Raw genomic sequence first — 23,672 nt, forward strand, 5'->3', positions numbered from 1 at the left:
CCCCCTAGGTATTTTCATTTTAAGTAGTACTGTGATTGCACAACCATTACATACAGTATAAGACCAAGCAACATTGTTTAAGAATTGCAAAAGGGATTGAAAATGAACATTTTTTTTAGACGCCACAGTGTATCTATTGATCATTGAAACAGTGTCATGATTACATTTATATCTAAATTCTAAAGTTGTGGCATTGTTGAATATTGGTCATGACTGACTAATAACCATCAGTAGAGTTAATAAGCCATCGAATTTTAAATGTTGCCTTCTGGGTCACATTAGTTTGCGCATTAGCAAATAGTGCTTAAATTGGTGTGAGCTGCATTGACAGGTGGTGGCTGAACAGTGTATGATGATGATGTATGTGTTCTTTTAACGATGGGCTGTTCTGCAGTTAATTAATGAACATTAATTCATTTGACACTTTCAGGTGTAGCGTTGCCTTAGGCACTTTAGTGTAGGCCTAATAAAATGTAATCACTATTTACTGCCCCCAGTGGCTTGATTTGTTCACTACCTCCCAGTCAGATCAACGATGTCACTTCAGCACAACTTTACGTTGTTGCTACCCTCATGCCGTGTCATTCTATAATTCACCTAGATACAAATTCTGATGGTCAGGATTAAGTGTTTCCTAAGTGTGATTACACAAAAATAAGGGTTACTTTGTGAATTTGTGAATTTGTGTAATAAAGCATGTTCTGCATTGATCCTCGTCCATGTTGCTACCCCATGTAGTGTTAACTGTTATGAGCAAGTGCAGTCAAAGTATTGAAACCATATACTGTATTGGTATGGTTGCGCTGGTTTCTGGCAGCATTTTACTCAAAACCTGCATATACTGTACAGTGTTATATTATTTGTTATAATCATGCATGAGCCTTTATAATGTCTTATAATAAGGCTTATAATGCTTATATTATGTCTCTCTGTTGCATATTTTACTCACAAAAAAAGGCTGGTATTTAGTCAGGATCATTATGACACATAACTGCACTGGGTGAAAAGGGTCAATATCAGGGGATGTCTTTATCTATATATTTCCGGATATCTGCGGTTATGTTTGGTTGTGTTAGTTGTGTTGTAGCTGGTCTCCAGTTGTTGGGCTCTATCTTGCCGACCATAACCATGGTGGTTGGCTAAGCTTACTAGGCTAGTAGCTAGTTGTCTAAATAGCTAACGTTAGCTGGCTGGCTAGCTTGCTGGCTAAGATAACTGCATTTAGCTAACATTCATTGATAACTGGTTGGATTTACATTGAACCCAGTAGTCATCAGTGCAAACAATTTGGTTTAATTTGAGATTATACATTTAAAGTTATTCTGTTGAAGTTTACATTATAGGGAATAGGCTGTCTTGCCGGGTCCTTCATATTACATCACACCCGGGAAAACATTTTCCGACATAACTTTGGCATTCTTCGGAATTCTGATCGATTTTATACAATAACTTTGCATTGGGACTTTTGATGCGAATACTAATGCGAATCCATATGTTAAATGTGGTAACGGTTATGCTACCTACCCTTTAATTCCTATAATTTATTTCAGAAGTGTTTGCTCGACATAAAGGCTTCCTTTTCCACAAAAAGGGCAAATTAGTGCACACTGCATTTCAAATAATAATCAACATGTCACGGTTTCGGCCGAGGCTGCCTCTCTCCCTTGTTCGGGCAGGTTTCGGCGTTCGTCATCTCCGGAATTCTAGCTGCCACCGCTATATGTTTCATGTTCGTTTGCTTTTGTCTGTTTGTTTCCACACCTGTTTCTGTTTTGGCGTAATTAGTGTCCTATAAGTTTCTCGTTGTGTTTGTCTAGTGTTGTGTGTAATTATTTCCGTCAGTATTGTGTTTTGCTCGGTTGAGCTTATTCTCCACTGTGCTGGAGCATTTTCGCACCTGTGTGTGCACAGTTACATTTTGTCGCACCTGTTTGTGCGCAATTACCTTTCGCCTTCGTGCGTGTTTTTTTCGCTTTCGGGCTAAGTTGTCCTGTTGCCTTAGTTTGGCCGGTAATACAGCCTTTGGAACATTCAGTCTGAGTCCTGCGTTTGATTCCTACATTACACCTACAACACGCCCTGACAGAATTACACACCATCAATGGAATCAGCAGGAGCCGAAGCAGCCCAGACGAGACTGGAGGCCCAGGTTCGGGACCAACAAGAGCAGCTCCTGCAGATGGGGACCGCCCTGCAGGAGGTGATTTCCACCCTCCGAGGCTGGGGTACGCCTCCACCGCCTCCCGCCCTGCCAGCACCATCGGCCAGCCCGCCCATTCCAGCGCCGGAACCTCGAGGAGTCCGACTATCTCTCCCGAGGGCCTACGACGGAACCGCGGCTGGGTGTCAGGGATTCCTACTCCAGGTGGAGCTATACCTGGCCACAGTGCACCCGGCACCTTCAGGGCATGAGAGCGTGTCCGCCCTGATCTCCTGCCTGGCCGGAAAAGCGTTGGAGTGGGCCAACGCGGAGTGGAGGAAGATCGACGCCACGACGATTACTTACAACGAGTTCTCCCGCCGCTTCAGGGCGGTGTTTGACCATCCCCCGGAGGGGAAAGCGGCGGGGGAGCGTCTGGTCTTCCTCCGGCAGGGGAGGAGAAGTGCCCAGGAATTCGCGCTCGAATTCCGTACTCTAGCGGCAGATGCAGGGTGGAATGATCGGCCCTCATCGATCTATACAGATGTAGCCTACGAGAGGACGTCCGTCGGGAGCTGGCTTGTAGGGACGCCAGCCTCTCTTTCGACCAGCTGGTTGACATGTCCATCAGGCTGGATAACCTACTGGCTACCCGCGGACGTCCTGCGGAGGGTCCGTCCATTTCACCCTCCAGCGCCTCCGAGCCGTGTCCTATGGAGCTCGGGGGCGCTGGCGCTAGAGAGAGGAGGAGTCGGCAGGCTAGGGGGTCCATCCACTGCACCAACTGTGGTCGGGGAGGACACACCGCGGCTAGGTGCTGGGGATGGCCTCCTAGGGGAGATGACGACAGGTCCCGCACTGGGGATTCCCTCCAGGTGAGTAGGCGCCCCACTCACCCAGAGCTCACTATTGCCCATTTTTGTATGCCTGTACGTTTTCCACAGGTAGCACCTCATTCCCAGCATAAGGCGCTGGTAGATTCAGGCGCGGCTGGGAATTTTATTGATAAAAAGTTTTGTTTAGCGTTAGGGATTCCCCTCATTCCTGTTGATGTTCCTTTTCCCGTTCACGCCCTAGATAGTCGTCCGTAGGGTACGGGCTTAATCAGGGAGGTCACGGCGCCACTTAGGATGTGTGCGCAGGGGGATCATCAGGAGATGATTCAGCTGTTCCTGATTGACTCTCCTGCGTATCCGGTGGTGCTGGGCATGCCCTGGTTGAGTACCCATAACCCAGCGATTTCGTGGCAGGAGAGGGCTCTGATGGAGTGGTCTGCTCAGTGTGTGGGTAGATGTTTGGGCGTTTCCGTAGGGGCTACCTCGGTGGAGAGTCCAAACCAGGTGCCCGCATTGCACGTTCCACCTGAGTATGGGGATTTGGCTATTGCGTTTAGTAAGGCGAGGGCGACGCGGTTGCCACCCCATAGGCAGGGGGATTGTGCGATAGACCTCCAGGCAGGAGCTGCGCTCCCACGGAGCCATGTGTATCCTCTGTCTCAGGAGGAGAAGAAAGCTATGGAGATTTACATAGACGAATCGCTGAGACAAGGATACATACGGCCTTCCACTTCCCCCGCGTCCTCGAGTTTCTTTTTCGTGAAGAAAAAGGATGGTGGTTTGCGCCCGTGCATCGATTACCGTGGTCTCAATCAGATTACGGTGAAGTATAGTTATCCACTCCCGCTGATTGCGACCATGACTGAGTCGTTGCATGGGGCGCGTTTCTTCACGAAATTAGATCTCAGGAGTGCGTACAACTTGGTGCGCATCAGGGAGGGTGATGAATGGAAAACAGCCTTTAGTACCACCTCGGGCCATTACGAGTATCTGGTCATGCCATACGGGTTGATGAACGCTCCGTCAGTTTTCCAATCATTTGTGGATGAGATCTTCAGGGACATGCAGGGGCAGGGGGTGGTGGTGTACATTGATGACATTCTCGTGTACTCACCTACCCGTGTCGAGCATGTGGCCCTGGTGCGCAGAGTGTTGCGGAGGCTGGTGGAGCACGACCTGTATGTGAAGGCAGAGAAGTGTCTGTTTTTCCAGGAGTCGGTCTCCTTTTTGGGTTATCAGTTGTCTGCGTCAGGGGTGAAGATGGAGGTAGACCGGGTGTCGGCCGTGCGTAATTGGCAAACACCAACCACTGTGAAGGAGGTGCAGCAGTTTTTGGGGTTTGCAAATTACTACAGGAGGTTTATCCGGGGTTTTGGACAGGTGGCAGCTCCCATCACGTCTCTGTTGAAGGGGGGTCCGGTGCGTCTGCAGTGGTCGGCCGAGGCGGACAGGGCGTTTGGGAGGCTGAAGGACCTGTTTACCTCGGCCCCGGTGCTGGCGCATCCGGATCCCTCTTTGCCGTTCCAGGTAGAGGTGGACGCGTCGGAAGCCGGTTTAGGGGCCGTGCTTTCACAACGGTCTGGCGCGCCACCTAAACTCCGCCCCTGTGCTTTTTATTCTAAGAAGCTCAGTCCGGCGGAGCGGAACTATGACGTAGGGGACAGGGAGCTGTTAGCCGTGGTACAGGCTCTAAAGGTGTGGAGGCACTGGCTTGAGGGGGCTCAACACCCTTTCCTCATTTTGACGGACCACCGTAACCTGGAGTACATCCGGGCGGCGAGGAGGCTGAACCCTCGCCAGGCAAGATGGAGTATGTTCTTGACCAGGTTTACTTTTAAGATCACGTACATCCCTGGGTCACAGAATGGCAAGGCAGATGCGCTGTCTCGGCGGTATGACACGGAGGAGAGGTCCGTGGAGCCCACTCCCATACACCGGTAGTGTGGGAGGTCGATGCTGAACTCGAGCGGGCATTACGCACCGACCCTAGTCCACCACAGTGCCCGGAGGGTCGGAAGTACGTTCCGCTCGAGGTTCGGGATCGATTGATCTATTGGGCTCACACGTCACCCTCCTCTGGACATCCGGGTATCGGCCGGACAGTGCACTGTCTTAGTGCCAAGTACTGGTGGCCTACGTTGGCAAGGGATGTGAGGGTTTATGTTTCCTCCTGCTCGGTGTGCGCCCAGTGTAAGGCGCCTAGACATCTACCTAGGGGTAAGTTGCTGCCCCTGCCCGTTCCACAACGACCATGGTCCCACCTCTCAGTGGACTTTATAACAGACCTTCCCCTCTCCCAAGGGAATACTACCATCCTGGTCGTTGTGGACCGGTTCTCTAAGGCCTGTCGTTTGCTCCCCATGCCGGGTCTTCCTACTGCCCTGCAAACTGCCGAGGCACTGTTTACCCATGTGTTCCGGCACTACGGGGTACCCGAGGACATTGTGGCTGATCGGGGTCCCCAATTCACCTCCAGAGTCTGGAGAGCGTTTATGGAGCGGTTGGGGGTCTCGGTGAGCCTCACCTCGGGTTACCACCCGGAGAGTAATGGGCAGGTGGAACGCGTAAACCAGGATGTGGGTAGGTTTCTCAGAACATACTGCCAGGACCGGCCGGAGGAGTGGTCAAGGTACGTTCCCTGGGCCGAGATGGCCCAGAATTCCCTACGCCATTCCTCCACTAACCTAACTCCATTTCAATGTGTGTTAGGTTACCAGCCGGTTCTGGCACCCTGGCAGCAGAGCCAGATCGAGGCTCCTGCGGTGGATGAGTGGGCGCGGCGCTCGGAGGAGACTTGGAACGCTGCACACGTCCACCTGCAGCGGGCCCTCCGACGTCAGAAGGCGAGCGCTGATCTCCACCGCAGTGAGGCACCGGTGTACGCACCTGGTGATCGAGTCTGGCTCTCTACCAGAGACCTGCCCCTCCGCCTGCCCTGTCGGAAACTGGGTCGGCGGTTTGTAGGGCCATTTAAAGTCCTGAGAAGGTTGAACGAGGTATGTTATAGATTACAGCTACCTGTGGAGTATAAGTGTATTAACCCCTCGTTCCATGTGTCCCTTCTCAGGCCGGTGGTAGCGGGCCCACTCCAAGAAAATGAGATCTTGGAGACTCCTCCGCCCCCGTTGGACATCGAGGGGGCACCGGCGTACTCCGTGAGATCCATCTTGGATTCGAGACGTCGGATGGGGGGTCTCCAGTATCTAGTGGAGTGGGAGGGGTACGGTCCGGAGGAGCGGTGCTGGGTGCCGAGGAGAGACGTTTTGGACCCGTCGCTCCTGACGGAATTCCATCGGGGGCATCCGACGCGCCCTGCTCCGCGTCCTCCTGGTCGTCCCCGAGGCCGGAGTCGGCGCACGTCTGGAGCCGCGCGTCAAGGGGGGGGTACTGTCACGGTTTCGGCCGAGGCTGCCTCTCTCCCTTGTTCGGGCAGGTTTCGGCGTTCGTCGTCTCCGGAATTCTAGCTGCCACCGCTATATGTTTCATGTTCGTTTGCTTTTGTCTGTTTGTTTCCACACCTGTTTCTGTTTTGGCGTAATTAGTGTCCTATAAGTTTCTCGTTGTGTTTGTCTAGTGTTGTGTGTAATTATTTCCGTCAGTATTGTGTTTTGCTCGGTTGAGCTTATTCTCCACTGTGCTGGAGCATTTTCGCACCTGTGTGTGCACAGTTACATTTTGTCGCACCTGTTTGTGCGCAATTACCTTTCGCCTTCGTGCGTGTTTTTTTCGCTTTCGGGCTAAGTTGTCCTGTTGCCTTAGTTTGGCCGGTAATACAGCCTTTGGAACATTCAGTCTGAGTCCTGCGTTTGATTCCTACATTACACCTACAACACGCCCTGACACAACATCTATTTTTAAATCAGGGGTTTTCTCTTGAGGGCCGATCAAACCTAGCTTTGATCAGTCTCTTCAGAAGAGCGCTTCAGTATTTATTAGGCATGTGAGACATTAAGGCTCAAGCTGTCAAGAGAAAATCATGCATAAATTCATTATTTCCACGTTTTAGGTAAAACACTGGTTTGCTCATTTGGCTTATACAGTGCTTAGAGAAAGTATACAGCCCTTTGCACAACTTTTACATTTAGTTTTCTTACAGCCTGGAATTGAGACATATAAAGGCAGGGATTCAATCCAATGTGTGTTAAAGAGCAGTGCGCTGTCCAGTACAGTGCTCTACAATGCACATTGGATTGAATCCCTGCCTAAAGCTATCGTCAGGGATTTGGTAATCTGTTCAATGGTAATTTCAATTCTTAATAATTATCCATTGATTCTTGAAGAAAATTACTTATAAATGCATCCTAAGCTTAGTACACCTGTCCTTCTCTAAATATAAGGCTTTATTGCTCCATTGTTTACAACAACTAAAATGTAAACAAACCATGTAAACAAACCAATTAAAATCGTTGATTTACTCATACTGTCACGTACGTTAAGGAACGGGACGGACCAAGGTGCAGCGTGAAAGGCGTACATGTTTATTAAAGAATCAACACACGACACAGTAATCAAAATAACAGAACTTAACCGTGACGGTCCAAAGGCTAACACACAAGCCTAAAACAGGAACACAACAAAAACCCACAACACAGGCAGGAAAACTGGCTGCCTAAGTATGATCCCCAAACAGAGACAACGAGCGACCGCTGCCTCTGATTGGGAACCACACCCGGCCAAACATAGAAATACAAACCTAGAAATTCACACCCTGACCAAGGGCGTGACACATACGTGACAGAACGCTACATTGTAGCTGGTCCCATCAGATAACATGAAACACGTTAGCCCTATGCTAACCTCACCAGATGACAGTGATTATTTCCTGGAACAAGTTATGCATCAGCCAATTACAAATGTTGACGTAGATGCACATGAACAAACACTTTTCCTTAAGAGCGTCCTTAACAAAGTCAAGTGCTCTCGTTATCATCCTAGAGTGATACAGCCCTTTGCATTTTGCATTTTGTTTTCTTACAGCCTGGAATTGAGACACATAAAGCCTGCCCTCTCCCACCTAGAAAAGAGGAATACCTATGTGAGAATGCTGTTAATCGACTACAGATCAACGTTCAACACCATAGTGCCCTCCAAGCTCGTCACCAAGCTTGGGACCCTCGGACTGAACACCTCCCTCTGCAACTGGATCCTGGACTACCTGACGGGCCGACCCAATCTGGAGGTGATCGTGGACTACAGGACAGTCGTGAAGAAGGCACGAAGGCGCCTCAGATCCTTAGGAACTTTTACAGGTGTACCATCGAAAGCATCCTGACTGGTTGTATCACCGCCTGGTATGGCAACTGCTCTGCCCGCGACCGCAAGGCCCTACAGAGGGTGGTGCAGACGGCCCAGCACATCTAAGACATTAATGCCAGGTGGTGTCTGAGAAAGGCCCGAAGAACTGCCAAGGACTCCATCCACACAAGCCATGGACTGTTCTCTCTGCTCCCGTCTGGCAGGCAGTACCAGAGCATCAGGTCGCGGACCAACAGGCTCCGAAATAGCTTTTTTTCCCCAAGCCATAAGACTGTTAAATAGCATAAAACTGTTGAATATCTAACTACCCATGCCCTCCCTCTCTCCCACATGCCAAACAAAGAAAAGGAAAGTGTCATGCTTATGCAAGTGAAAGATCTTTTAAACCAATATAAATAATGATATAAGGAGCAGCTACAACTGCAATAAAATAGCTTCAAAAGCTTTGTCCAAAATACTGGTACAGTACAGTAGATACAGTGGATCTGACCAGAGGTCCAAGACCTGAAAAACTGTCTGCATTTCTCCCAGGGAGAGCTTGATTAATTGAAAAGGGACTGCAGCAACATGACAACTAACTGTAAATCCACAAGAAAATACATACACTGTCTGTGAATCATTAATAATGACAGGGAAACAGGAGTACCTAGAAGGACAATCGAGGCAAAATAACATCATTGTGGATGGAATCCTAGAGTCACATGAGATCTGGACGGAGTCTGAGTGTCACACCCTGGCCTTGAGAGGCCTGTTGTCTTTAGTTGGTTTGGTCAGGGCGTGAGGATCTATGTTAGAATTTCTATGTTTAGGATCTAGATGTGTATTTCTAGGTTTGGCCGGGTGTGATTCCCAATCAGAGGCAGCTGTCGCTCGTTGTCTCTGATTGGGGATCATACTTAAGTAGCCTGGTTGTCTACCTTAGTTGTGGATCTTGTTCTGTGTTAGGCTTGTATGTGTATAGCCTGAGGACTTCACGTTACGTTGTTTCTTGTTTTGTTTATGTTTATTGAGTTAAATAAACATGTACGCTTTTCACGCTGCACCTTGTTCTGACCCGTCTCTCAACGTTCGTGACAGAAGATCCCACCACAAAAGGACCAAGCAGCGTGCCCAGAAGGAGCAAACGCCTGGTACTCAACAGGAGGCTACGTTGGTAGATGTCCTCCTCGGTTGGGGGAAAATCACAGAGGAGGAGGCCGTCCGTTATGGTAAGGCAATGAAGGAGGAAGCCCGGGTAGGAGAGGATCAACGGCGACATCAACGATGCCGGCCGAAGAGGAAGCCCAAGAAGCAGCCCCAAGAAAATGTTGAAGGGGGGCTCACGGGGTGGACAAAGAGGCAGCAGGAGGCCGGGAAAGGGCTGACTAGTGAGGAGGAGGGCGCTATTCCAGAGGTCCTCCAAGACCTGCTGATCGAGAGAGAGGAGGCCCGACCACTGCACCCGGTGGGGTTCCAGTTGGAGTCCCTACGACCATGGGAACAGGAATGGGAACAGTTTTACACTGAGGAGTCGGAGGATGATGACGATGATGAGTTTCTGTTCCCTAACTCGTGGGGGCTCCCGGAGGAGTCCTCACTGGAGGAGGATTGGGCGCGAAGAGAGAGGGACTGGAACAGTCGTACATATCCAACGCCAGTTCCCAGCCTGATATGTCCTGTGCCTGCTTCTCGCACCAAACCAGTAGTGCGTGTTCCCAGTCCGGCACGGCCCGTTCCAGGACAGGAACATGCACCTAAAATGGAGTCAGCAGGTACAGCCGGTCCGTCCGGATCTTGGGAGGAACTTATCCAACAGCAGGCGAGCAGGATCCAGGCGCTCGGCAGCGCAATGGTGCGTGTGGTGAGTACATTGGAGCGATGGGAGAGAGGTGGCGTTTCTACACCTTCTCCAACCACACAACTCACCCGACCTCCAGCGACGGTCCCCTGCAGGGAGCACTTTAGCGTGTCGGTGCCCAGTCTGGGGCCGGCAACCATCCCAACGACCGGGTTGGAAACCACCTCTGCGTCGGTGCCCAGGGTGGGCACGACATACAGCCCCGTTTTGGAGCAGGAGCTCCTAAACGTGTCGGTTCCACCGGTGCCCAGTCCAGCTCCGGTCAGCGGCTCCACTCCGGAGCCAGAGCAGTCCGCTCCACCGGTGCCCAGTCCAGCTCTGGTCAGCGGTTCCACTCCGGAGCCAGAGCAGTCCGCTCCACCGGGGTCTATTCCAGCTCCGGTCAGCGGCTCTACTCCGGAGCCAGAGCAGTCCGCTCCACCGGTGCCCAGCCTAGGCAATGTCAGCGGATCCACTCCGGAGCCAGAGCAGTCCGCTCCACCGGTGCCCAGTCCAGCTCCGGTCAGCGGTTCCACTCAGGAGCCAGAGCAGTCCCCTCCACCGGGGTCCAGTCCAGCTCCGGTCAGCGGCTCCACTCCGGAGCCAGAGCAGTCCGCTCCACCGGTGCCCAGTCCAGCTCTGGTCAGCGGTTCCACTCCAGAGCCAGAGCAGTGCGCTCCACCGGGGTCCAGTCCAGCTCCGGTCAGCGGCTCTACTCCGGAGCCAAAGCAGTCCGCTCCACCGGTGCCCAGCCTAGGCAATGTCAGTGGATCCACTCCGGAGCCAGAGCAGTCCGCTCCACCGGTGCCCAGTCCAGCTCCGGTCAGCTGCTCCACTCCGGAGCCAGATCCGTCCAGGTCGGTACAGCCTGTACCTGCTTCCCGCACCAAACCAGTGGTGCGCGTATCCAGTCCGGTGTGGCCCGTGCCAGCTCCTCGCACCAAACCAGTGATACCTGTCGCCAGCCCGGTAAGCCCCGTGCCTGCTCCCCGCACCACACTAGTGGTGCGCATATCCAGTCCGGTACGGCCCGTGCCAGCTCCTCGCACCAAACCAGTGGTGACTGTCACCAGCCCGGTACGCCCCGTACCTGCTCCCCGCACCAAGCCAGTGGTGCATGTTCCCAGTCCGGCACAGCTCGTGCCTGCTCCTCGCACCAAACCAGTGGTGCGTGTATCCAGTCCGGCCCGGCCCGTTCCTGCTCCTCACACCAGACCAGAGGTGCATGTCCCCAGTCCGGCCCGGCCTGTTCCACCAGTGCCCAGTCCAGCTCCGGTCAGCGGCTCCACTCCGGAGCCAGAGTAGTCCGCTCCACCGGTGCCCAGTCCAGCTCTGGTCAGCGGTTCCACTCCGGAGCCAGAGCAGTCCGCTCCACTGGGGTCCAGTCCAGCTCCGGTCAGCGGCTCTACTCCAGAGCCAGAGCAGTCCGCTCCACCGGTGCCCAGCCTAGGCAATGTCAGCGGATCCACTCCGGAGCCAGAGCAGTCCGCTCCACCGGTGCCCAGTCCAGCTCCGGTCAGCGGTTCCACTCAGGAGCCAGAGCAGTCCGCTCCACTGGGGTCCAGTTCAGCTCCAGTCAGCGGCTCCACTCCAGACCCAGAGGTCAGCTCTTCTCCAGGGTCGGGGCCTCCCACACCAGGGTCCAGACAGGGCTTGGTGCATCGCGGGAGGATTGCCGATCCAGGTCCAGACGTCAGCCCCTCTCCAGGTTCGGGGTCTCCCACACCAGGGTCCAGACAGGACTTGGTGCAACGTGGGGGGATTGCGGATCCAGGCCCAGAAGTCAGCCCCTCTCCAGGTTCGGGGTCTCCCACACCAGGGTCCAGATAGGGCTTGGGGCATCGTGGGGGGATTGCCGATCCAGGCCCAGACATCAGCCCCTCTCCAGGTTCGGGGTCTCCCACACCAGGGTCCAGACAGGGCTTGGTGCATCGCGGGAGGATTGCCGATCCAGGCCCAGACGTCAGCCCCTCTCCAGGTTCGTGGTCTTCCACACCAGGGTCCAGACAGGGCTTGGTGCAGCGTGGGAGGAAGGAGAGGGGAAGCATCGCGCCAAGGTCCAGTCCAGACCAGGGGCGCAACGGGGAGGCAGAGAGGAAGAGGTCGTCACGCCTGGAGCCGGATCCGCCTCCGAGGCTGAAAGCCTACCCGGACGGTGCGGTCGGAGTACGCACCTTTGGCCACACCCTGGCCTTGAGAGGCCTGTTGTCTTTAGTTGGTTTGGTCAGGGCGTGAGGATCTATGTTATAATTTCTATGTTTAGGATCTAGATGTGTATTTCTAGGTTTGGCCGGGTGTGATTCCCAATCAGGGGCAGCTGTTGCTCGTTGTCTCTGATTGGGGATCATACTTAAGTAGCCTGGTTGCCTACCTTAGTTGTGGGATCTAGTTCTGTGTTAGGCTTGTATGTGTATAGCCTGAGGACGTCACGTTACGTTGTTTCTTGTTTTGTTTATGTTTATTGAGTTAAATAAACATGTACGCTTTTCACGCTGCACCTTGGTCTGACCCGTCTCTCAACGTTCGTGACACTGAGGAGAAAGTGAGGAAATTGATCAAAGAAAAGCTGCAGATGGATCATAGGAAGATTGAGGTAGAGCGCGCCCACAGGACTGGAAAACCTATCTCCGGTCCAGGTGATAGACCCAGGTCGCATGGAACTCCCTGCCATCTCAAATCACTCAAGCAAACAAATTAAACAGCACCTCACAAAACAATCCCTATCCTTGCTGATAAAAATACAAACAAACTTGTAGGTCATATCCACTCCTCTCCCTCCCGAGAGCATCTGGTGTTTGGGTTAAATATAAGATGTGCCCTTGGCACTGTGAACTCAAACAGGCTCCAAGAGAAACACTGGAGAGATAGGAACAGAGAGATATTGGTTTTAGGTCTCTCTGTGTCCAAAATAATTCTGCACTACGTTAGCTAGAGTAAGCTTTAGCTTGAGGAAACGCAGATGTATGGGACCCTGTTCATTTTGTGAATGGCTCCACCAAGTTACACTTCACCATGAACACACTATATCTGGTGGTGACTAACATAACAAATGTCAAGTATGTTATGTATGGAACCCTGTTCATTTTATGAATGGCTATGCCCCGGTGTGACTCTGTTCAGCTCCACTAAGACTCTGTTCAGCTCCACTAAGTTACACTTCACCGTAAGAGAACCCACTATGTCTGGTGGTGACTGTAACATACAGTGGGGAGAACAAGTATTTGATACACTGCCGATTTTGCAGGTTGTCCTACTTACAAAGCATGTAGAGGTCTGTAATTTTATCATAGGTACACTTCAACTGTGAGAGACGGAATCTAAAACAAAAATCCAGAAAATCACATTGTATGATTTTTAAGTAATTTATTTACATTTTATTGCATGACATAAGTATTTGATCACCTATCAACCAGTAAGAATTCCGGCTCTCACAGACCTGTTAGTTTTTCCTTTAAGAAGCCCTCCTGTTCTCCACTCATTACCTGTATTAACTGCACCTGTATAAAAGACACCTGTCCACACACTCAATCAAACAGACTCCAACCTCTCCACAATGGCCAAGACCAGAGAGCTGTGTAAGGACATCAGGGATAAAAGTGTAGACCTGCACAAGGCTGGGATGGACTACAGGACAATAGGCAAGCAGCTTGGTGAGAAGGCAACAACTGTTGGCGCAATTATTAGAAAATTGAAGAAGTTCAAGATGATGGTCAATCACCCTCGGTCTGAGGCTCCATGCAAGATCTCACCTCGTGGGGCATCAATGATCATGAGGAAGGTGAAGAATCAGCCCAGAACTACACGGCAGGACCTGCTCAATGACCTGAAGAGAGCTGGGACCACAGTCTCAAAGAAAACCATTAGTAACACACTACGCCGTCATGGATTAAAATCCTGCAGCGCACGCAAGGTCCCCCTGCTCAAGCCAGCGCATGTCCAGGCCCATCTGAAGTTTGCCAATTACCATCTGGATGATCCAGAGGAGGAATGGGAGAAGGTCATGTGGTCTGATGAGACAAAAATAGAGCTTTTTGGTCTAAACTCCACTCGCTGTGTTTGGAGGAAGAAGAAGGATGAGTACAACCCCAAGAACACCATCCCAACCGTGAAGCATGGAGGTGGAAACATCATTCTTTGGGGATGCTTTTCTGCAAAGGGGTCAGGACGACAGCACCGTATTGAGGGGAGGATGGATGGGGCCATGTATCGCAAGATTTTGGCCAACAACCTCCTTCCCTCAGTAAGAGCATTGAAGATGGGTCATGGCTGGGTCTTCCAGCATGACAACGACCTGAAACACACAGCAAGGGCAACTAAGGAGTGGCTCCGTAAGAAGCATCTCAAGGTCCTGGAGTGGCCTAGCCAGTCTCCAGACCTGAACCCAATAGAAAATCTTTGGAGGGAGCTGAAAGTCCGTATTGCCCAGCGACAGCCCCAAAACCTGAAGGATCTGGAGAAGGTCTGTATGGAGGAGTGGGCCAAAATCCCTGCTGCAGTGTGTGCAAACCTGGTCAAGACCTACAGGAAATGTATGATCTCTGTAATTGCAAACAAAGGTTTCTGTACCAAATATTAAATTCTGCTTTTCTGATGTATCAAATACTTATGAGCTCCAGAGCGCTCAGGATCTCAGACTGGGGCGAAGGTTCACCTTCCAACAGGACAACGATCCTAAGCACACAGCCAAGACAACCCAAGAGTGGCTTCGGGACAAATCTCTGAATGTCCTTGATTGGCCCAGCCAGAGCCCGGACTTGAACCCGATCGAACATCTCTGCAGAGACCTGAAAATAGCTGTGCAGCGATGCTCCCCATCCAACCTGACAGAGCTTGAGAGGATTTGTAGAGAAGAATGGAACAAACACCCCAAATACAGGTGTGCCAAGCTTGTAGCGTCATACCCAAGAAGACTCGAGACTGTAATCGCTGCCAAAGGTGCCTCAATAAAGTACTGAGTAAAGGGTCTGAATACTTATGTAAAAACAGCTGTTTTTGCTTTGTCATTATGGGGTATTGTGTGTAGATTGATGAGGGGGGAAAACAATTTAATCAATTTCACAATAAGGCTGTAACGTAACATGTGGAAAAGGTCAAGGGGTCTGAATAATTTCCGAATGCACAGTATCTTTCTTTCTCTTTTGAATACAATTCCTCTATCCACCTACACTATATGACCAAAAGTATGTGGACACCTGCTCGTCGAACATCTCATTTCAAAATCATGGGCATTAATATGGAGTTGGTCCCCCCCTTTGCTGCTATAACAGCCTCCACTATTCTGGGAAGGCTTTCCACTGGAACATTGCTGTGGGGACTTGCTTCAATTCAACCACAAGAGCATTAGTGAGGTCGGGCACTGATGTTGGGGGATTAGGCCTGGCTCGCAGTCGGCGTTCCAATTCATCCCAAAGGTGTTCGATGAAGTTGAGGTCAGGGCTCTGTGCAGGCCAGTCAAGTTCTTCCACGCCGATCTCGACAAACCATTTCTGTATGGACCTCACTTTGTGCACGGGGGCATTGTCATGCTGAAACAGGAAAGGGCCTTCCCAAACTGTTGCCACAGCATTAAGTTTCCCTTCACTGGAACTAAGTTTGATCCAAGATGGCATAGCAGTGCGGCCGTGTATTATGTTGTGTCCTCGTGTAAATAGCCAGTTTTTTGTATTTTTGTATATATTTCTCTATCTCACTTTCCATCCTTAACTAAATATACTTTCCTGCAACCCGCCTCACCCAATGTGGAACGGATTCTATTATTTCTTCATACCTTTTATCAAGAACCCACGGCTGAAACTAGCCAGCTAGCCAGTTAACTAGCTACTTGCTATTAGCAATTGCTATTAGCCACCGTTAGCGGTCTTCACCACTGTCCGTGGTCTGCACTACCTACCAGCCAGCTCTAGCCTGGACAATTATCGGCCAGTCTGCACAGCGTGCTATCGACCCAGAGAATTTAGGAATTTCTGCCGGAATCACTGAATCACTGGACCCTAACACCGGATCATCACAACTGCAACCGAATGTTGTTGTTGGCTAATCACCACTAATCACCACTTGTCCCTAAGCTAGCACCAGCTAGCCTTGAGCTAGCCTTGAGCCAGGCCCATCTCCCGGCTATCCACCTCTCTGTCAACCGGACGGGACCTCCTAGCGTCGACACGGAGCCCCGCCGATCCATCATGACTGATCTGCCGACGTAATCTTCTGATGTGGTTTCAACAGGCTTCCCGTTGCGATGATCATGAAGATCCATCTGCTAGCACCGGCCCGCTAGCATGCGCAATCAACAGCCGTGCCTCCTGCTCGCCTGTGCTGTAGCAGCCTACAAACTGCTCCCGGACTTACCTATTGCTGTTCACTGGACCTTATGATCACTCAGCTACACATCTGATGCCCGCTGGACTGTTCCTTTACACGGTACCCCATCCTGTTGATCTGTTTAGCCTCAGCCCAAACTTTCGTCGCCATTACCAGTTGGTCTTAGCCCTCTCGAATAACACCTGTGATTGCGTTATGCCTCTCTCCCATGTCAATATGCCTAGCCTATTGCTGTTTGGGTTAGTTGTTATTGTACTATTTCACTGTAAAGCCCCCAGTCCCGCTCAACCTGCCTCAGATAGCTTCTTTGTCCCACCCCCCATACACGCGGAGAACGGCTCAATCGGTACCTCCAGTGATGCTATCTCTTTCATCGTTACCCAATGCTTAGGTGTACCTCCACTGTACTCATATCCTTCCATATCCTTGTCTGTACATAATGCCCTGAATCTATTCTACAACGCCCGGAAATCTGCCCCGTTTATTCTCTGTACCCAACGCACTAGAAGACCAGTTCTTAAAGCCTTTAGCAGTATACTTATTATATTCCTCCTCTGTTCCTCTGGTGATGTAGAGGTTAACCCAGGCCCTGTAGCCCCCAGTATCACTCCTACTCCCCAGGCGCTATCATTTGTTGACTTCTGTAACCGTAAAAGCCTTGGTTTCTTTCATGTTAACATCAGAAGCCTCCTCCCCAAGTTTGAGTTATTCACTGCGTTAGCACACTCTGCCAACCCTGATGTTCTAGCAGTGTCTGAATCCTGGCTTAGGAAGGACACCTCATTCCGTCAGTAGAGGATGCCTGGATGTTCTTCAAAAGTGCTTTCCTCTCCATCTTAAATAAGCATGCCCCATTAAAAAATTCAGAACTAAGAACAGATATATCCCCTGGTTCACCCCAGACTTGACTGCCCTTGACCAGCACAAAAACATCCTGTGGCGTACTGCATAAGCATCGAACAGCCCCTGTGATATGCAACTTTTCAGGGAAGTCAGGAACCAATATACACAATCAGTTAGGAAAGCAAAGGCTAGCTTTTTCAAACAGAAATGTGCATCCTGTAGCACTAACTCCAAAAAGTTTTGGAACACTGTAAAGTCCATGGAGAATAAAAGCACCTCCTCCCAGCTACCCACTGCACTGAGGCTAGGAAACACTGTCACCACCGATAAATCTACGATAATCGAGAATTTCAATAAGCATTTTGCTACGGCTGGCCATGCTTTCCACCTGGCTACCCCTACCCCGGCCACCAGCTCTGCACCCTCCACTAGCCTGTTCAACCTCTCTTTCGTATCGTCTGAGATCCCCAGAGATTGGAAAGCTGCCGCGGTCATCCCCCTCTTCAAAGGGGGTGACACTCTAGATCCAAACTGTTACAGACATATATCCATCCTACCCTGCCTTTCGAAAGTATTTGAAAGCCAAGTTAACAAACAGATCACCGCATTCTTATTGGCAGACTAAGTAGCCTTGGTTTCTCAACTGACTTCCTCGCCTGGTTCACCAACTACTTTTCAGATAGAGTTCAATGTGTCAAATCGGAGGGCCTGTTGTCTGGACCTCTGGCAGTCTCTATGGGGGTGCCACAGGGTTCAATTCTCGGGCCGACTCTATTCTCTGTGTATATCAGTGATGTCGCTCTTGCTGCTGGTGACTCTCAGATCCACCTCTACGCAGACGACACCATTTTGTATACATCTGGCACCTTCATTGGACACTTTGTTAACAAACCTCCAAATGAGGTTGTCATTTACAAAATAGCTTCCAACACAACTCAGCAAATTGGATGTAGTCTATCACAATGCCATCCGTTTTGTCACCAAAGCCCCATATACTACCCACCATTGTGACCTGTACGCTCTCGTTGGCTGGCCCTCACTACATATTCATCGCCAAACACACTGGCTCCAGGTCATCTATAAATCACTTCTAGGTAAATCCCCGCCTTATCTTAGCTCATTGGTCACCATAGCAACACCCACCCGTAGTATGCGCTCCAGCAGGTATATCTCACTGGTCATCCCCAAAGCCAACACCTCATTTGATTGCTATTCCTTCCAGTTCTCTGCTGCAAATGACTGGAACGAACTACAAAAATCTCTGAAGCTGGAGACACTTATCTCCCTCATTAACTTTAAGCATCAGTTGTCAGAGCAGCTTACCGATCACTGTACCTGTACACAGCCCATCTGTAATTAGCCCACCCAACTACCTCATCCCCATATTGTTATTTACATTGTTATTTATTTTGCTCATTTGCACCCCAGTATCTCTATTTGCACATCATCTTCTGCACATCTGTCACTCCAGTGTTAATACTAAATTGTAATTATTTTGCACTATGGCCTATTTATTGCCTTACCTCCATAACTTACTACATTTGCACACACTGTATATAGATTTTCTATTTTTTATTGTGTTATTGACTGTACGTTTTTGTTTATTCCATATGTTACTCTGTATTGTTGTTGTTTTTATCACACTGCTTTGCTTTATCTTGGCCAGGTCGCAGTTGTAAATGAGAACTTGTTCTCAACTGGCTTACCTGGTTAAATAAAGGTGAAATAAAAATAAAATAAAATAAGGGGCCTTGCCCGGACCATGAAAAACAGCCCCAGGCCATTATTCCTCCTCCACCAAACTTTACAGTCACTATGCATTGGGGCAGGTAGCGTTCTCCTGGTATCCCCAAACCCAGATTCGTTCATCGGACTGCCAGATGGTGAAGCGTGATTCATCACTCCAGAGAACGTGTTTCCACTGCTCCAGAGTCCAATGGCGGCGAGCTTTACACCACTCCAGCCGACGCTCGGCATTGCGCATGGTGATCTTAGGCTCGTGTGCGGCTGCTCGGCCATAGAAACCCATTTCATGAAGCTCCCGACGAACAGTTATTGTGCTGACGTTGCTTCCAGAGGCAGTTTGGAACTCGGTAGTGAGTGTTGCAACCGAGGACACACGATTCTTACGCGCTACGCGCTTCAGCACTCGGCAGTCTCGTTCTGTGAGCTTGTGTGGCCTACCGATTCATGTAGTTGAGCCGTTGTTGCTCCTAGATGTTTCCACTTCACAATACAGCACTTACAGTTGACCGGGGCAGCTCTAGCAGGGCAGAAATATGACAAATTGACTTGTCGGAAAGGTGGCATCCTACGACGGTTCCACGTTGAAAGTCACTGAGCTCTTCAGTAAGGCCATTCTACTGCCAATGTTTGTCTATGGCGATTGCGTGGCTGTGTGCTCGATTTTATACACCTGTCAGCAACGCGTGTGTGTGAAATAACCAAATCCACTAATTTGAAGGGGTGTCCACATACCTTTGTATATATAGTGTATATACACTAGGGCATTTTAGGTATTTTAATTATAGTTCATCATTTTCTTTATAGTTCATATACCATACTGTGCGACAAAAAAAAATCCACAACATTTTAAACTTTCGTTGGCTTATGTAAAGTAAAAGTCCCTATGAAGTGCATCCTCAGCGTATTTAGTATATGCATAACATGTCTTCAGTGTACAATATGACCGTCTGCACCCACAGGTATTAAAAGGCCTGCATGCCTGTTCTCTCCCGAGACTGAGAGGTGAAGCGTCAGGACCTGCTCGATCTCACTGACATATTGATAGCTGATGGGTGAGGGCCTTTTTGCACAGTGTTTCCCTCAGTCATAATCTAGAACTCATCACGGCACATAGTATTTATGGACTCGGGGTACCTGTTTAAATTATGTATTGGATTTAGCCATGTATACTCCTGATAAGAAAAAGTATGAGTGGAATGCTTTGAATCGCGCGTGTTGTCACAGGCTATGGCTTTCCTGTAACATCGGGCTGGGGGAAATTGACTTTGCCTAAGTTCTGGGCCTGTTTTATGACTGTACGGGAACACAGCTCCATGATGGTTATGCTGAGACGGCATTTGGCTTTTCCGAGGCCCTTTGAAGTTAACGAGCCCCATGTCTCCACGGCCATAATTCCAAAATGAAGGAACCTTTGGTGGGATGGGGGGCCTATGACTAAGGTAGAGGAGAGGAGAGCACAGAATAGCCACGGTCACGTTGGCTTCTTTAATTCTTCCGATTTTGTGGTTGAATAACACAGAGGGCTATCGAGTTCAGTACAGGACATCCCTCAGACCGTTGTGCTACTTTAAACTGACTGAGGCAATGCATTCTCTCATAGAGTAGCCAGAGGAGCTTAATTTTGTACTGTAACTTCATGGCAGGCCTTTACTGTAAGCTTTTCATCAAGTCTGTCAGTGTTACGTCATTAATTCTATGCTACCATAGAAAAATACGCAGTAGCACTTTATAATAACTCCACGTAATAAAGCATTTATAATGGATTAGTAAATAGTTTATTCATCATTACTCCATTCATAAAATGTTTTCTTATAGGTCCTTATAAACGGTTTAATAATCAATAGTTAAGTTTTTTTGCGTGGCCTCATCTAAAGTGTGGGCTATTTATACTTTATAAATACTTTATAAATGTTTTGAGTGACTAGTGTAATTTCTAACAAAAAGATGGACATGCCATTAATAGACATTCCAGACGTACCTGATGCTCCTTAAGGTCTCAAAATAGCTTATAACATATCAATGGTAAAAGAATAAGCACACAAAGGATGTTAAAGGAAATATATCAAACATTTTATTTACAAAATCTGTTCTGAAACAACTGTTGGAAGGACTTGAGGAAGAGTTGTAATGTGAAGGAACTAGACACGGACACGAATGATCTGTTTAGTGTGTTAACACACTATTGGTAGTCTGTTGTAACCAAGTATTGGTGCTAAACTGTGTGTTATTGGATGCTAGCATGCTAGTTAGCTATGGTGTCATAGTTAGGCATCGTGGGCTGTTGTGGGTAGTTACTGTAGGTTGGCATTGTCTTCGGTGTAGCACGAAGCTAGCTAGCTAGCCGTTTTTCGAACAGAGTCAACACAGTAGCCATTGTGTGCTGTACTGTGGCAGCTAAATACAATATATTTGTGCTAAGCTAGCCAACGTTTAATTATTGCTGCGTTATGAAAGGAACTAGACACGGACACGAATTATCTGCTTAGTGTGTTAACACACTATTGGTGGTTTGTTGTGACCAAGTGTTGGTGCTAAACTGTGTGTTATTGGATGCTAGCATGCTAGTTAGCTATGGTGTCATAGTTAGCTAGCTGAATAAAGTGGGTTGAGTCTACTCCTTTAAACATTGAACCGCTGTGGTTCACAACAATTCTGATTTCTAAAGGTGGAAGTTGGGAGAGTTTTTGTTCGGGTGGTTCAGTGAAACAATTATAGTTTCTGAGGTGGAAGTTTTGGTGAGGGAGGCCCTGCTCTCTCTTCTTCCAGATGTTTAGTTCATTTCATTCCGATCTCCTCTGCATTATTGTAGCCATTTGCTACAGCCTGTCAACTATGCCTCTGCCTATCCCTGTTCTCTCCTCTCTGCACAGGCTACACAAACACCTCACACCGCGTGGCTGCTGCCTCTCTAACCTGGTGGTCCCTGCACGCACCCCACACCTGGAGTTCCAGGTCTCAGGCAGCCTCTGGAACTGCCGTTCTGCTGCCAACAAAGCTGACTTCATCCCAGCCTATGCTAACCTCCAGTCCCTCGACTTCCTGGCGCTGACGGAAACATGGATTACCACTGAAAACACTGCTACTCCTACTGCTCTCTCCTCGTCTGACCATGTGTTCTCGCATACCCCGAGAGCATCTGGTCAGAGGGGTGGTGGCACAGGAATCCTCATCTCTCCCAAGTGGACATTCTCAATTTTTCCCCTAACCCACCTGTCTATCTCCTCATTTGAATTCCATGCTGTCACAGTCACTAGCCCATTTAAGCTTAATATCCTTGTCATCTATCGCCCTCCAGGTTCCCTTGGAGAGTTCATCAATGAGCTTGACGCCTTGATAAGTTCCTTTCCTGAGGATGGCTCACCCCTCACAGTTTTGGGGGATTTCAACCTCCCTATGTCCACATTTGACTCATTTCTCTCTGCCTCCTTCTTTCCACTCCTCTCCTCTTTTGACCTCACCCTCTCACCGTCCCCCCCTACTCACAAGGCAGGCAATACGCTTGACCTCATCTTTACTAGATGCTGCTCTTCTACTAATCTCACTGCAACTCCCCTCCATGTCTCCGACCACTACTTTGTTTCCTTTTCTCTCTCGCTCTCCTCCAACACTACTCACTCTGCCCCTACACAGATGGTAATGCGCCGCCGCAACCTTCGCTCTCTCTCCCACTACTCTCTCCTCTTCCATCCTATCATCTCTTCCCTCTGCTCAATCCTTCTCCCTCCAATCTCCTGATTCTGCCTCCTCAACCCTCCTCTCCTCCCTTTCTGCATCCTTTGACTCTCTGTGTCCCCTATCCTCCCGGCCGGCTCGGTCCTCCCCTCCAGCTCCGTGGCTTGATGACTCATTGCGAGCTCACAGAACAGAGCTCCGGGCAGCGGAGCGGAAATGGAAGAAAACTAAACTCCCTGCCGACCTGGCATCTTTTCACTCCCTCCTCTCTACATTTTCTTCATCTGTTTCTGCTGCTAAGGCCACTTTCTACCACTCTAAATTCCAAGCATCTGCCTCTAACCCTAGGAAGCTCTTTGCCACATTTTCCTCCCTCCTGAATCCTCCCCCCCTCCCCCCCCCCCCTCCTCTCTCTCTGTGGATGACTTCGTCAACCACTTTGAAAAGAAGGTTGACGACATCCGATCCTCGTTTGTTAAGTCTAATGACACTGCTGGTCCTACTCACACTGCCCTACCCTATGCTTTGACTTATTTCTCCCCTCTCTCTCCAGATAAAATCCTGCGACTTGTGACTGCAGGCCGCCCAACAACCTGCCCGCTTGACCCCATCCCCTCCTCTCTTCTCCAGACCATCTCCGGTGACCTTCTCCCCTACCTCACCTCGCTGATCAACTCATCCTTGACCGCTGGCCATGTCCCTTCCGTCTTCAAGAGAGCGAGAGTTGCTCCCCTTCTCAAAAAACCAACACTCGATCCCACTGATGTCAACAACTACAGACCAGTATCCCTTCTTTCTTTTCTTTCCAAAACTATTGAGCGTGCCGTCTTTAGCCAACTCTCTTGCTATCTCTCTCAGAATGACCTTCTTGATCCAAACCAGTCAGGTTTCAGGACTGGTCATTCAACTGAGACTGCTCTTCTCTGTGTCACGGAGGCTCTCCGCACTGCTAAAGCTAACTCTCTCTCCTCTGCTCTTGTCCTTCTAGACCTGTCTGCTGCCTTTGATACTGTGAACCATCAGATCCTCCTCTCCACCCTCTCCG

At 49.7% G+C, this 23,672-nt stretch overlaps 1 protein-coding gene across 1 annotated transcript in view; it reads left to right on the top strand.

Moving 5' to 3' along the window:
- The window catches only part of LOC311103132 (transcriptional repressor protein YY1-like), a 964,063-nt gene extending 940,829 nt beyond the window's left edge, over window positions 1-23,234 (top strand). The window contains exon 5 of the mRNA XM_084144677.1: window positions 23,181-23,234. Coding sequence (XP_084000803.1) covers window positions 23,181-23,201 — 21 coding nt within the window. The 3' untranslated portion in view covers window positions 23,202-23,234. The remainder of the gene's footprint in view (window positions 1-23,180) is intronic.
- The last annotated feature ends 438 nt before the right edge of the window (window positions 23,235-23,672 follow it).

This window comes from Coregonus lavaretus (assembly GCF_964263955.1).
Source record: "Coregonus lavaretus genome assembly, chromosome: 27".
In the NCBI taxonomy this organism is placed as follows: Eukaryota; Metazoa; Chordata; class Actinopteri; order Salmoniformes; family Salmonidae; genus Coregonus; species Coregonus lavaretus.